The following is a 15486-nucleotide window of genomic DNA, read 5'->3' on the forward strand; positions in this document are numbered from 1 at the left end:
TGTATTTCTATGGCAGGTCCCTCAACCACGTCCCCATTCAGCCCTGAGGTGTTCAACTTTTACACCTACCTCCGCACTCACCCTCTGATCCTCCGCCGGCATTTGGGCTCATCAGACAAAGCCAAAGTTGGTCTGACTACCGAGGGCCGCAGAGCAGACTCAATCACCCTGGTGGAGAGAAGGCTGTTCTTCACTGCAGCGTATGCCCACCTCCAGGCAGGCTGCCCTATGCTGGCCCTGGAAGTACTTTCCAAGATGCCAAAAGTCCACAAGCATTCCAAACTGGTTGTCAGCCGGGGGGATACGGGCATGAGCCCGGAACTCAGTGACGGAAGCCAGAAAGGCCAGGCGTCCGATTTTGACGGTTCATACCCGGTTCTGAACGGGTATGAGTCGGCCGGGGACAGCCTGTCCAACAGCCAATCGGACTCGATGTTGAGTTTCGACTGGAGTCAGCCATCGATGGCTGTCCTGGATGAGCCTATGGAGCTGAAGTGGGACAGTGACAAAGACAACGAGGACGAGGAGGAGGACGAGGATGATAATAAAAGCAGCAAGAAAGGTGTGACAGGGGACAGCGTGTTTCATCATGACACCCAGGACACCATGTCTCTGTCTGAGACCGCCACGGAGGAGGACGGCAAGGACATCAACAGCGATGACTTCATAATGCCATCTGAGGACATCCTGGCAGCCCAGCTGAAGTTCAGCGCGTGCCTGAAGATCCTGACCAATGAGCTGAGGACCCTGTCGACGGGCTACGAGCTGGAGGGAGGGAAGCTGCGCTACCAGCTCTGCCAGTGGCTAGAGAGAGAGGTGAGAGAATACTTTAATGCTTTTTCATGTAAGTCTCGATGGCCGAGACTTAACGATTGTAGTTACGTGTTTTTAAAACCACCTAAAGACAAGGCAAGTAAGACAAACGGCTTGTTTGTCTATGAAACAATTGCAGTGTCTTGTGAAAATGAAGCCTTTAATAACTTGATGAAATGCATTACATTATGCATTCCACAGATTCTCTAGCCCATGGATGATAGATTCCCTGTAGCAACATGAATGTAAAAACATTCCATTTTGTTTCCCCAGGTGGTGGCTCTCCAGCGCTGCTGCAGCTATAAGCCCTGTCTGCTGGAGCTGTCCGACCACACTATGGCTCCTGTCTCTGGGGCAGCAGAGGAGGGACCGGTGGGTGTTTGGTTGCTGCCATGGCAACACATCTTTTTCACTTCGTCACAGCTTTAGCAGAGTATATTGTCATGAAAGATTTAAAGGTTAATTTTGTTTTGTGTACCACTCTAGAACTTCAGCTGAAAACCAGCTTGCTAGTTAACAATATGGACCCTAGTGTTACTCTGGGGTGTGCACATTAACAAGCTTAGCTCACAACATTGCAATCCGACATGTTCTGATGATTGTTTGCTTTTGCCAAAGAGATACAGTATGGTGTAGAGCCTGCTATCGAGCATAACGGCCCATGACGTCATGCTTAGACAATCAAGACAAGAGGCGATCAAGAAATAAATGTAATCACCCATGCTGGCAGTCTAAAAGTGTATTGATACCTGCCAACCAGCGCTGCCCGGGTAAACAACATTATACACACATTAACCAGTCAACAGTTCCTTCAATATTAGTTTCCAAAAGTAAAAAGGTAAATTGCCTTCCGTCTGTTATAAAAGTACTGTATTTGAACACCCTAGAAAAAGATACTGGTTCTGTTGAGAATTTCTCTCTCCCGTCCTTCGACAAAATAATAGAAAATGCTCGTTAAAAAAACGGCTCGATAAGCCTGATCGATGAGGTGCTTGTTATCAATAGAAATTAACGAGATCCATCCCTATGTGGCAGTAAAAACCAATGAGGGGCTAATTGATTATAATGTTTTTCCTTCAACAGCCTGTAAGCCTGCCTTGTGAGAGCCAGAGGAGCCGGAGACACTGGCTCCAGAGTAACCAGCCTCTTCTGAGGATGTTCCTGAGTTACTGCAGCCTGCATGGCTCTCATGGTGGAGGACTGGCCTCTGTGCGCATGGAGCTCATTTTGCTGCTGCAGGAATCACACCAGGTATTTGAAACGGATGCACACCCACGGTCACCGTTAAAGGGACACTTCACCCTTTTAGCAAAAAATATATATTTTAACGACATTTAGAAGACTTGGAACACTTTCCTGGGGGGTTTTATGCGTGTAATATGTCCATCCATCCATCTTCAACCGCTCATCCGTAGTCGGGTCCTTAGCATCCTAAGCCGATGCCCGAACCACCTAAGCTGGCTCCTTTCCAGGCGAAGAAGCAGCGGCTCTACTCTGAGTGTAATATGTGGTTTTAGATTTGACCAGTGTGCCCGGTGTCTCTGATGTCATCGACACTGGGCTCACTTCCTTCGTGGACTACAATTCTCATAATGCTTTGGTGCACTGGTCCTCCTTGTGGATAGGGGGAGGGCTGTCTTACTGAGACAACATGTAGTCCAGGAAGTCAGTGAGCCCAGTGTCCATTCACCCAGTCTGCCACCATCACCCCACAGTGTCATCACCCAGTCTGCCACCATCACCCCACAGTGTCATCACCCAGTCTGCCACCATCACCCCACAGTGTCATCACCCAGTCTGCCACCATCACCCCACAGTGTCCATTCACCCAGTCTGCCACCATCACCCCACAGTGTCCATTCACACAGTCTGCCACCTTCACCCCACAGTGTCATCACCCAGTCTGCCACCATCACCCCACAGTGTCCATTCACCCAGTCTGCCACCATCACCCCACAGTGTCATCACCCAGTCTGCCACCATCACCCCACAGTGTCATCACCCAGTCTGCCACCATCACCCCACAGTGTCCATTCACCCAGTCTGCCACCATCACCCCACAGTGTCATCACCCAGTCTGCCACCATCACCCCACAGTGTCATCACCCAGTCTGCCACCATCACCCCACAGTGTCATCACCCAGTCTGCCACCATCACCCCACAGTGTCCATTCACCCAGTCTGCCACCATCACCCCACAGTGTCATCACCCAGTCTGCCACCATCACCCCACAGTGTCATCACCCAGTCTGCCACCATCACCCCACAGTGTCATCACCCAGTCTGCCACCATCACCCCACAGTGTCATCACCCAGTCTGCCACCATCACCCCACAGTGTCATCGGGTCCTACAGCAAACTATGCTGAATATATGGAATAAGGGAACTTATTATTATATGGGCCCTATATTTTTAACCAGTTACTTACACCATACATGGGCAACTGGCAGCCTAGGGGCCCACAGGTTAATATCCAAATACTGATATATTATTGATTTCAGCTGTTACAATTCCAAACATGCAGTCTATACCAGTAAGACGCCTGTGGGGCGAGAAGCGACCTCACCCTAAAGGGTGACAGCAGACTATGGGCGAGCGCTGGCGCTTTGGCATGGGGGGTCAGATCAACATATCCGCCTGGGTGACAGCAGACTGCTGGACGAGTGCTGGTGCTTTTGCATGGGGGGTCAGATCAACATATGGAATTAATTCTGTACTGGCCACAAATGGAGTGTGTCTTGAGTGTACAGTGTTTGATGAAATCAGATCAACATAATTTATGGAATGTCAGAACAGGTCAGCTCCATATATGACTCTTGAGTGTACAGGCTTTGTTGTGTTTGTTGTGGTCCTTTATTTTCGCCGGGCCTGTTGAGAACGCCCCTCACTTCACACAGGTGTCATACTGTGATTTCTTTCTTTCTAAACCACATCTCTTCAACAAAATGAGCTGATCTAAGATGCTGATTTCACAACATTGTGAGCTTGTAGAGCTGTTTTTGCTAAATGTTCATCCCAGAATACCGGTATGAACCCTAGTGGTGGACTTGTCTAAATAGGGAAATTGCATATTACAGGAGGCACACAGTATTGTAGGCGTGTGTGTGTGTGTGTGTGTGTGTGTGTGTGTGTGTGTGTGTGTGGAAGGCATGTTTATAGTGAAAATATAGAATGTCAAGGTGTGTGTGAAAGCTGATGTGTATACAGTGTTTGTTTGTTTTACACAAGGTGTAAGGAAAGCATGAAATTGTCAAGGGTTGTGCGTGTGTATATATTGGGGATGTGAATTATCGATTAATGCATTAATATTTAATTGATACGTTTTGATAAGCTTATCGATCGATTAACCGGTTAGTTAAGCTGAGTTTTTGTAAACAATCTGAGAATCTTAATTTCCCAGACAGCTTTACCTTCACAGAAAACCACCCAATGATAGAACCGCATAATGTTCTATTAATTACGTCTAATCGACTAATTTCTTAACAGCGATTAAACAATTAACTTAACATCCCTAGTATATGTATATAGGGCCAGTGCATAGGGAGGAGTTGGAGGAGGGGGCTGCGTGGTTACTATAGACTCAGTTGGCATCTTAGCAGTTGTTGACCGATTATTTTTGTGAAGGATCCAAAAGGTACATACACACAGTACTATAGGAAGGTCATGAATGAAAGATGAACCACAAAACCTTCTGAAAGCAACTGGATCAACCAGGGTTTGACATTCATTCTCTCATAGCTGTTTTGATTGATTGAAATATTTATTAACAGTTTGCAGAATTACAGTACATTTCAGGAACAAACTCAATACAAAGACTGTTAACTGTGAGTGGACGACCCAACAAAGCATTACACTTGTTTACGAGAGGGTCCACCATATTCAATTCATCAAAACACATTTAGAGACGTACAAATAGACACTTCTATATAGTTAAAGAACAGAACAGCAATTCATCATAAAGGGAAAAGGGGGGGGGGATTCAGATTTTACAGAGGCCAGTTTTGAATTTCAGCCAGGAGTTAAGGGATTCTTAATGACTGTTGGTAGAGCGTTCCACATTTTGGTGGCATAGGAGCGAAAATAATTTAGTCCCTTGTTTGTGCCGAATCTGGGTTGTACATGGTTTGTTGCACTCCGTGTGTGCGTGCAGCTTAATGCAACCATATTCAATACTTTATTGCAACTCACAAACACACTCACGCAGGCCTACTTCCAGATCTCATGGATTGATAACGCACCTTAGTGAGGTTCCGGAGGGACGTCTCGCTAGAAGTCAAATTGTAATCTTAAGAATTGTTAACTGCTCTCATAAGTTGTCATGGGAACAGTGCTTATTGGTAGCACAGTTGACGTTCAAAGTGAATTAATTCTGCTCTACTGCTTTTGATTTCTGAAGAAAAGCAGCAACTCGTCCCGTCAAACACACACACAACCTTTGGTCCCCTCTTGCTGTCATCCATATTCTTTCATATTTCTGCATTGTCAAGCCAGATGCTGTTGGCCTATTAATTAAATGTATTGATTAGCTAGACCAGTAGTTCTTAAAGTGGGGTCCAGGGACCCAGCAAAATATGCTAATAATATTAGCATATTTTGCCAACTGACTTTGATGGTATACATATTATGTATACCATCAAAGTCAGTTGGCACAGTCAGTAGTGCTGTCACCTCACAGCTAGCCTCGGAAACCCAGACGTTTTTATTTCCAGGGAGGGAAAAAAAAGTCTGGGTCAGAGTCCACTTCAATTCGGCATAGAGTAGTGCAAACGTCGATCACTCTCTGCTGATTTCGGATTGTCTGCATCTTTGTTAAATTGACGCACACACACACTCCTCTCTCTCTCTGTCGCTCGAATTAATCAGTCTCATGTCGCGCAGCTGTGTCTAGATTCTCCCGGCGGATCCGGCCGGGAGCTGCCTATGCCATAGAAAGCATAGGTGGATCCCAGGCTACCTCACAGCTGGAAGGTCCTGGGTTCGATTCCCCGCCTGGGGCCTGCTGTGGGCGTGTTCCCTCCTCTGTGTCATCAGTACCCATACCCGATGTGGGGTTGGCGAAAGGAACGCACTACGTCCGGCCGGGGAAACCCCCCCCCCCCCCAGGTTGGCAGAGGAAGTGTAGCGCCCAGGATTACATTAGATAATTGACACTGGGTGAAATAATGGGCTGCAAAATCGTGGGATAAAAATGTAAAGAGTTAAAAGTCAGTTTAAGCACTTTAACCCTAGTAGTACATTGGTTATTCAAAAATTGCCGATCTACAACACGTCACAACGCGTTGCGAGCTTGAAGTAACATACAGATGGTCTGTTGATGATTCGTCAAGAACAATAACGTTGTGAGCTTATAGATTTTTTACAAAATACTTTGGGGACATTAGGGTTCCTATGATTAATATGGCTATACTATGCACATGCGCGCGCACACACACACACAGGTCCCACACCCCTCACTGCCTTTGGTCAGATTCTACGCATCTTATCTCATCTTGGGTTAGTTTGCACTGCGATACTTGTGTCATCATACCCAGTTATCCTCATCCCTTCTGATTATGTCTCAGCAGGAGGCCGGCTGTTGCCTCACAATTCACATCAAAGCAAACACACCCAGACTTCTCTTTTCTGAGCTCTTTTTATGAGCCACAAAAAGAAAAACAAGGGAGTGAGACGGTTGCAAGTTTTTCTCCATTTGTGTTAGACAGGTCATTAAATCTTATCAGTTATAATAAGGCTGCTATAATTATACACATATTTTTTGCCCTATTTAAACAACATATTACTTACACTGTATAAATCTTAAGCCAGATTTATACCAAAAACAGCACCTCTCCAGTTTAAGCTCACAACATGCAGCAAGATGGGTTGTGAGCTTGTAGAGCTTCTATTCTCCACTCTGTTACCCAGATACTGCACATAACACATTTAAATCCCTGGATGTGTCTGCCTCAGTGCATTGGAACTCATCCCACACGCAACATACTGTAGGCACTATAGCCTCAGTGCATTGGAACTCATCCCACACGCAACACACTGTAGGCACTAGCCTCAGTGCATTGGAACTCATCCCACACGCAACACACTGTAGGCACTAGCCGGCAGGCAATTTTATTTGTATAGCACATTTCAACAAGTGCTTTACACAGAACATCAAGCAAAGGAAACAACATTCAAAGCTTTATAGACCCAACAGTAGTATTTTGTAAGGAAGGATTTAAGAACTGGGGTGATATGCTCCACTTTCTTGGTATTGGTAAGGACTCGAGCAGCAGTGTTATGAATCAACTAGTCGTTTTTTTTTTTTAGGGAGACCTGTAAGAGACAAGTCTAGTTAATATTAATGTGTGGATATGTTTTTCTAGATCTTGCTGAGACATACAGTAAGTCCTTTAACTTGTGTGATTGTGTTAATGTAGCTGTTTTAAATTCAATGACTATGTCAAGGGTTTTCATTTGGCTAGAGGTTTTTAACATTGGATCTGGGCGTCTTCCTTGGCTCCAAAAACGATTACTTCAGTTTTCTTTAAAGGACCACTTTTCAACCTTCATATAATAGATCCTCACTAATAATCATGAAAAAATGGTGCAATGTTTTTCTACTCGGTCTGTGTCTCATAGGAGGGCTGTGGGCAGTTCAGAAACCGTCTTTCAGTGACATCATCGATGGGGAATACATGCTAATAGAAACTGCAGGCTTTCTAGTCCTGAAAAGTTTCAATGCAAAAATGGAAATAAATCTTGTTTAAAAAAAGATCTGCCTAATGATGATGTCACTGGAATTTCTAAACTGCCCACAGCCGTCCTATGAGACACAGACTGAGAAGAAAAAAATCGTGCCATTTTTTTCATGATTATTAGTGAGGACCTATTATATGAAGTTAGGTTGAAAAGTGGTGAAGTGGTCCTTTAATTGAAGACAATAATATGGCACATCCAATTGTTGATTTGTTCAATGCATTACTTTAATTTGGACTGTATTAACATCCACATCCTGCCTACAGGACGACTCTGCTAGCCCATCAACGGTGGCACTCTGCCCCCAGCATGCCTCCATCCCTCTTCTTTTGGCTTGCACGGCCAACGCCAAGACGGTGGTGGCCAATCCCATAGTCCACCTGACCAACTTGACTCATGACATCTTGCACACCATCAATGGCCTGGACTCTCCTCCGCACCCTGATGTGATCAACAGTGAGGTGAGACACACAGAATGACCCCTGGTCCTCACGGTCACCACTTATGATTACTTTTTAGATTCATCGAATAATGAAAAAGTGTGGTTCTTAAATAAATATATATATATATATATATTAATTTTTCTAATGAACTAAATCGATTAGTCTGGCTAGCCACTTAAGCTCTGTTTTTTCTTTGTTGAACAACAATGTTGTGCAATAAAAGTTGATACATTGCATACATTTGTCGCAAAGAGATTTGCAATCTTTTGCTGTTTTTCAGGAATCTATTCATTCACACATATTTTTTTTTCTGCTTGACAAAACAGAGCTCTGAATTTAAGTTTCCATTGCAAGAGGACAAGGGCACTGGTAGATGTGGGAAATGACCCACAAAATCAAATGTATTATTTTTTTGGTCCATGTAACTCACAATCTGTGAAATTGATGTTAAGCCTACTGTATGTATTGTAGAGACATATTTGTAGGCAGGTTATGGGGAAGTAAATGGTTTCAATTTTTCAAGTGTTTCCCAATTCAACCTTAATTCCTGTTTGTGCCCACTCCTGGGGCCATATGCTCTGTATCAGAGGAAAGCTATTTCAAATGTGGTGTTTGTGCTGTTTTACTCTCATTGATCTATTGGTCTGTTTTGGGGGTGCAACAGTTAATTATTTTAATAACCAAGTAAATCAATTGAAGTTTTCGATGCATCGACAAAGTAATTGTTAGAATAAATGCTAAAGAAATAATCAATCGTTATAGCCCTAGTCTGTTTATGTTTTAGTCCCTTAAAAGTTAGGCAAATTGAGACAAACAATAACGCTGACATTAATGTGTATTTTCACTTGAGTATTCTGCTAAAGTTAGCCAAATTAATGAATTTTTCCTTGTGGGTGCAAACAATTATGAATTAATTTACAGTTTTTAGATTAATTTCTCAACAGATTAAATAGATCATTATATCAGCTCCCACTCATTATTACCTTGCCCCCAGCAATACTTTGCTGGGTTTTTGTAATTCCTCCTATCTGTGGGTCTGAACAGAAGTTGGTGGGAGTAATCTGTATATTGTCCCAGAGAGAACATGTCAGCTCCATATATGGAGTTCTAAGGGTTGCAGCGGGGGCAGTGTCTTGAGTGTAATGTGGTCTGGCCATATATGGAGCGTGCCTTGAGTTTACAGGGTTTGAGTGTATAGGGTTTGATGAGGTCAGATCAACATATGGAATGTCAAAACAGGAAGGACTGGTGGGGTGGGATCAACATATGGAATGTCAGAACAGGTCAGCTCCATATATGGAGATCTAAAGCCCTAACCACACCAAAGGGTCAAGAGTCAAGACGGTTTTAGCGTTGTCCCTGCCGTGTGATATGTCCTGTTGCACGTCCCTAGTGATTCAACGCATGGAATGGAATTCAATGGCCCAAACCACACCAAAGGGTCGAGATGGTTTTAGTGTTAACTCCTTGAAACCGTTTGGACATAAGGAGTTGCATGGTGACCCTTAAGTGTGGTTAGGGCTTAAGGGTTTGAGGTCAGTTGTAGAGTTCCCGGCCTGGCTCCATATATGCAGATCTAGGTGATGATCCAGTCTTCTCCATGTATGGTTATCCAGGGTTAGATATGGTCAGTGTCGTGATCTTCATATATGGAAATGGCCATATATGGTGCCGTGACGTGTCACAAGGCGTGATGTCACGAGGCTTGACCATATGGAGGCGTGATGTCACGAGGTGTGACCATATATGGAGGTGTGACATTATGGAGGTGTGACTAATGGACGGGAGATGCAGGTATTCATAGTAAATGCGACTCCAAACGGCTAACTTATTTTCCCAACCATGCACCTTTTTCTCAGCCGTGGCCTAAAAGTAGACAGACATGGAAATGTATATGCGATTACTGAAGTCAACACTTGCGCGTTCACGTGCAGAAAATTCCAACCGGATCTCAACTTCATGTTCTGATTTATTATGGCGATAAAACAGGTGGACAGTACGTGGGTCAGAGCACCAGCATTATGCAAGTAACGGAATGCAGAAATATATGCATCTCTTTAGTAGGGATTGTAAACAAACTTTCATACTGTATGACCCTTGTTCTTTCAGATCTACGTGATGCACAGCCTGGCTGCTTCTCTGTCTGCCTGTATCTACCAGTGTCTCTGCGAGGGGCACAACCACAGGTGGGTGTGTCACTGAGCATTTGTTGTTAGATTTTTGTCCTGAGTGACCTGCTACTTAGGCGCCGTTCACACCTGAGAGACAGCTGTCTCTCAGGTGCTGTCTGTCTCCAGTCTCTTCTGTGTGTCGCACGGCTCGCAATGCATTTTCAATGGGAGTCACGTGGTTTGACGAGACAACCTTGTTCCATGGGGTGGGGGGGGGGAGGGAGGAGGGCAGAAGACAGCCAGGGAGCAAGCTTGTCTCGTCAAACCACATTACCACGTGACTCCCATTGAAAATGCATTGCGAGCCGTGAGACACACAGAAGAGATGGGAGACAATGAGGAGACAGCTGTCTCTCAGGTGTGAATGGCGCTATAGAAGAACATTCTCCTTGTCCATATGTTTACTAAACTTATGTAAAGGAGTAGTTCACCCAAAAGATGACATCATTTCAATCAGTTACATGCACTGACGAAGGTCTGAGGACCGAAACGTTTGCTTTTTAATTGCACCATGAGCAAAGAGCACCATAAGAGCATGATAAAAAATATTTTTATAAGTCTGTCTAAGGAGTTACTTATTTTTCTATACGGTGAGCGAGTCTTTTCCTGTCAAAGTTTCCCTTAGGTTTTTGAGACCTACCGTAGTCAAGTTTGAAAAAAAGGACGAAGAAAGGCGCAACAGTTTTCTCAGTGTATCAGTTACATGCCCTATGAACCCTTGAATTCAAGCAGATTTCTTATATAGTTTGATGACACTCGGAGACTCTTGGAGTATCCGCCAGTCTCATGTGATTGTGATCACATCCTCATCCTCATCCAGGCCTGTTGTCAAACCAACTGGGTTGTTTATTTCTGTGATTGAAAACACTGAACTCTAATTTCACCTTGAAATTAACCCTCTATATGGCCACCCTAATTAACAGTGGATTGTGCCTTCTACCTGCACTATTCATATGTTTAATTCGTCATTTGAATGCCAATAGAAAAATCTGTGACATACACACTATCTCATTCTAACACGGTAATCCTATAGTATTATACCCAATCCTGATGGTGGCGGTAACTTCACCATTATGCCCATTTTGACCAAATAGAGCGAATCTGGCCACGTGATCACAACATCCACTAGTTTTCTCCCCTGTGTTACACAGTCAGATGTCCGGGATGCTAAGCTATCATCGTTTTTAAGTCAAATTAAGCTCTAATCAAGCCCCAAATATCGCATATTACGCAGCGATGCACATAAAGACCGTGCACGCGAGGATTTCGTCCGGTTTAGGTAGATTACATCGGCCGTTAGCCAAACAAGCTAAAGGTTGCTACATTTTGCTACATTAAGCCCCCGATTATAGGGAATAAAACGTTTACGTAATTTACATCAACGGTTATGATGGCCATAAGGGGGTAAACTGTAAACAACGGTTATGATGGCCATAAGGGGGTAAACTGCTTCACATACTTTTGCCACTCAAAATATTGCCAATATATAATATTGGATTTCCCTCGATAAATAAATGACCATGTACAATATTTACATCACATTTGTACAATTAATTGGTGTCTCTTTATACGCCTCATGTTCATAATCATGCAAAAAGATATTGAGAAAATTCTTTCAAGCACCACTGTTGTCTACAGCTGTGCTGCTTGTGAGACTGCCTGTCACGGTTGTCTGTCAGAGTGCTTGTTGCGCTGCTACAGAATCCTTTTAAGTCCAGCTCTGACCGGATCATGAACCTCAGAGCTATGGTGCTGTGACCCCAGAAATAGAATTGCTTGTGACAGTGAAAAATGTCACGCAGGGAAAGGGGAAATGTTTTTTTTTTTTTTAGGGCATGAGACTTGGGAAAAGACTTATTTATTATTCTAGCTTAAAGATCTTAAAGTTGCACTTTCATCACTCCTAACTGACTGGGGAACTGGTTGGCTGTATCCAGGGCTTGCTCTTGGCCAGAGATATTTACACAACTTGAAGAGCAGTGATGAATGAGTACTGCAGTTTACTATAACACAGAGTGAAATTCACCTTTAGCAAAGCCCCTCCCTCTCCCACTTAGACAGACACTCCCACTTGGACACTTTCCAGCCAGGCTCATTCATTCCAATGTAAATATCATGGATTTTACACATTCAATACTGGTTCATTTTTGGAACCAGACCTTCAAAATCTCTTCCAAATCCATCATCAAGGCCTGCCATACTGTATGCACTGGAAAAATATGTGCGTGACATTTATTTTATAAAACAATGTTTTATCATATAGAAAACTATAGGTTTGTCTAACCCATGTTATGCTTAGCTGTGATTGGACCATAGCAGTTTAAAGAGGGGCTTAGCTATAGGTCAATTAGAAATAACCTCTGTAATTTTTGTTCAAGTCCCAATTGTAACATTACATGGGACTGTGTTTGGTAGAGAGATGGAGTGGATAAAAATATGTATGGGTCAGGAACGAGACGAAGTCGAGTTCCACAAGCATCACTGAAGTGGCAATAATCACGTTAAACCACACCCTCAAGTGTAATATTCTAATTCTACAACAGTTACCCTTAAAACTAAGAAAATCGCTGAAAAAATATATTTTTTTAATGACAGATGTAGTCACTACGACCACAAATGACCCAAGAAACTAGCTAGCCTAGCCCCCGAGTTTGCTAGCGCTCTGGGAGAACAGAGCAGCTGAATTCTTTGTTTTGATTAGGTGGTGAATGGTGCTTGTTTAACCCACGGCTAGAAGCCGTTTCAACCAATCAGATTGCTTCCTCGAAACGACCTGTTGTAGAATTGGCAATCACATCTGGTGCAAACGATGAAGGCATCACATCCCCGTACCGCGTCTCCCCTCTCAGTGATGTTCCTCTCGGCTGACATGTTCCTCTCTGATGTGGAGGCAATTGGTTCTTTGACAGGAGCTTACAGAAAGACTTACTGGATATCAAAAAGCAAACTAATAGGCCCCCTATCGGGTTGAGCCCATACCCATTGTTCTCAGCCCCTAACTACTCAAATTCATTTACGGCATGCTGAATAACCCCCTTTGATGTGAGAAATATGGCTCATATCATAGGAACGTTTGTTGAATTCCTTATGTAGTACATTGGTAGCCTGTTAGTATTTTTTGTCATTGCTGGAACCGATCTCAACTGGTGATTTGGCGAACCTGCAGATTCTTTTTTATCAGTTGGGGAGACCTCTATCTATAAATGCACCACGTCTCTATCTGTCTGTACGTGTGTACGGCTGTAATCACAGAGACAGAGATACAGAAATCTCCATATATGGGCAGAAAAGGGACAGACGAAATGGGTGGAACGGGTACTCTGACACGGGTACAACGGGTATTGCATAGCCGGGTCGGGCATGGATGGCCAACTTCTATCGTTACCGACTCAGTGCTCTACAACCGGGCACCGGTCTAGTTTCCTAATTTAGCAACAAAGTTAAAACATTAACTGTGTTTGACATTATATATTTACACTACCTTCTGTAAGCCCTTTACTTTCCCCACTTTTTCAAGTACTGTACTTCATGTTTTATGCAGATGTTTTCGTTTTGCTCTCATGCTGATTTTGAGTGTATTGCTTATGCGTGTTTGTGTGCCTGCATTCGTTCCGCCACAGCCACGTGAATGAGTTGACTGGGATTGTGTACCAGAGTGTGTTGCTGGCTCAGAAGCAGCCGATGAGAGCAATCAGCATGGAGGAGACTGTCCAACCGAACACCTCTCCTGCACAGTGGCCAGGTAAACCAGCATTTATACTACGGTCTGTCACTTGCTGAAAATAAATGCGTAAAATGTGTTTAATCCTACAGTCACACACAAATATCAGAGGTCTGCTCCCCAACTGTATGAGGTGAGGTGTATATCAAAAGTTCTTGTTTCTGGGTCTCTCTCTGAAATACTCACTGATAACAAACTCTCTTTACACATGGGAAAAACTGAATCCATTCTCTTTGGATCTAATAGTAATCTCAAGGCAGATGGCTTCTTGGTTAGAGTGGGTGACAATATTATCACATGTAAAGATGAAATTACCTACCTACCTAGGTTCCATCCTGGAGGCTAATCTTTCCGGTGATAAAATAGCCACCAAAGTAATCAAAAAAGTCAACCAAAGAACAAGATTCCTTTACAAGATCTCCTCACTGGTCAACAAAAACACCTTGAAGACCACATGAGCCCTCGTACAAGGTTTCTTTGACTATGCATGCACCTCCTGGTACCACAGCACCTCAAAGGCCCTTAAAACAAGGCTCCAGACTTCCCAAAACAAACTGGTCAGGCTCCTACTTGGCCTCACCCCCCGAACCCACCTCACCGCTGCCCACTTTGACAGGATGGAATGGCTTAGGGTCGACGACAGAGTACAGCATCTTGCAATGGGTCTGGTCCACAAAATTCGATACACCACCAAGATACCCATGTACCTGTCTAAATACTTCCTTAATGTTAACGAAGTCCACACCCACAACACCAGAGGGAGTGCAACGAACCATGTGCAACCCAGATTCGGCACAAACAAGGGACTAAATTATTTTCGTTCCTATGCTACCAAAATGTGGAACGCCCTACCATCAGTCATTAAGACATGCAAATCCCTTGACTCCTTCAAAACCGCTCTCAAAGGGCACCTTACAATGTATTAACCATGGTATGTGACGTATCCCTAAGCGGCGCTTCCTCACAATGGAAATGCGTGTTTGTGTGTGGGGCATTTCTGTAATACTCTACCAGTTAGAGCCTTTTTAGATATAATATAAACAGCTTATGCAAACTATAACAACATAGACAATTGCCTTATTGTGGGCATGTAACCATTGTTCACATTATTCACCCCCTTGGTTGTACTCTAGGTATCGCCTCTTTGATCCGCCTGTTGAACTCGGCAGGCGAGGAGAGCCAGCCGGGTCTGGCTGTTCTACTCTGCGAGATCCTGACCGCCGTCTTCCTCAGCCTGTTTGTCCACGGCCTGGCAAGCCACTCCAGCAACGAGCTGTTCCACATCGTCGCCCACCCACTCAACAGCAAGCTGTGGGTGGCCGTGTTCGGAGGAGGGGCTCGCGCGCCCGCCGTACAGAAGTCAAAGTCATCACAGTCAGGTTGGTGTGATGTGTGGTTGTGTGCTTATACTGCTGGGGAAGGGGGGTACTTGTGGCAGAGTTACTTGAAGGTCAGGTTGTCAGGTGTGTCTGTCTTCCTTTCACAGGAAAAGAAACATGTTAGCAGAGCTCCTGTCTCTCACTCTTTCTGTCTCATGTTGAACAGAGGGAGAGTGACGCAAGCTTGCCGTAACTTCTCTAAATTTGGCATTAACGAAACTTTGATG

The 15486-nt window shown here is 44.1% G+C and overlaps 1 protein-coding gene across 3 annotated transcripts in view; it reads left to right on the plus strand.

Moving 5' to 3' along the window:
• The window catches only part of dmxl1 (Dmx like 1), an 83298-nt gene that overhangs the window by 45943 nt on the left and 21869 nt on the right, over positions 1-15486 (plus strand). For all 3 annotated transcript variants that reach the window (XR_013964292.1, XM_080766903.1, XM_080766904.1), the window contains exons 29-35: positions 17-816; positions 1087-1185; positions 1897-2064; positions 7812-8006; positions 10098-10174; positions 13780-13901; positions 15014-15259. Coding sequence is in view for 2 of the 3 variants with exons in the window: in XM_080766903.1 (XP_080623029.1) it covers positions 17-816; positions 1087-1185; positions 1897-2064; positions 7812-8006; positions 10098-10174; positions 13780-13901; positions 15014-15259 (1707 nt within the window). In the remaining variant the exon portion in view is untranslated. The remainder of the gene's footprint in view (positions 1-16; positions 817-1086; positions 1186-1896; positions 2065-7811; positions 8007-10097; positions 10175-13779; positions 13902-15013; positions 15260-15486) is intronic.

This window comes from Protomyctophum bolini (genome assembly GCF_963924005.1).
Source record: "Protomyctophum bolini genome assembly, chromosome: 6".
NCBI classification, from domain to species: Eukaryota; Metazoa; Chordata; class Actinopteri; order Myctophiformes; family Myctophidae; genus Protomyctophum; species Protomyctophum bolini.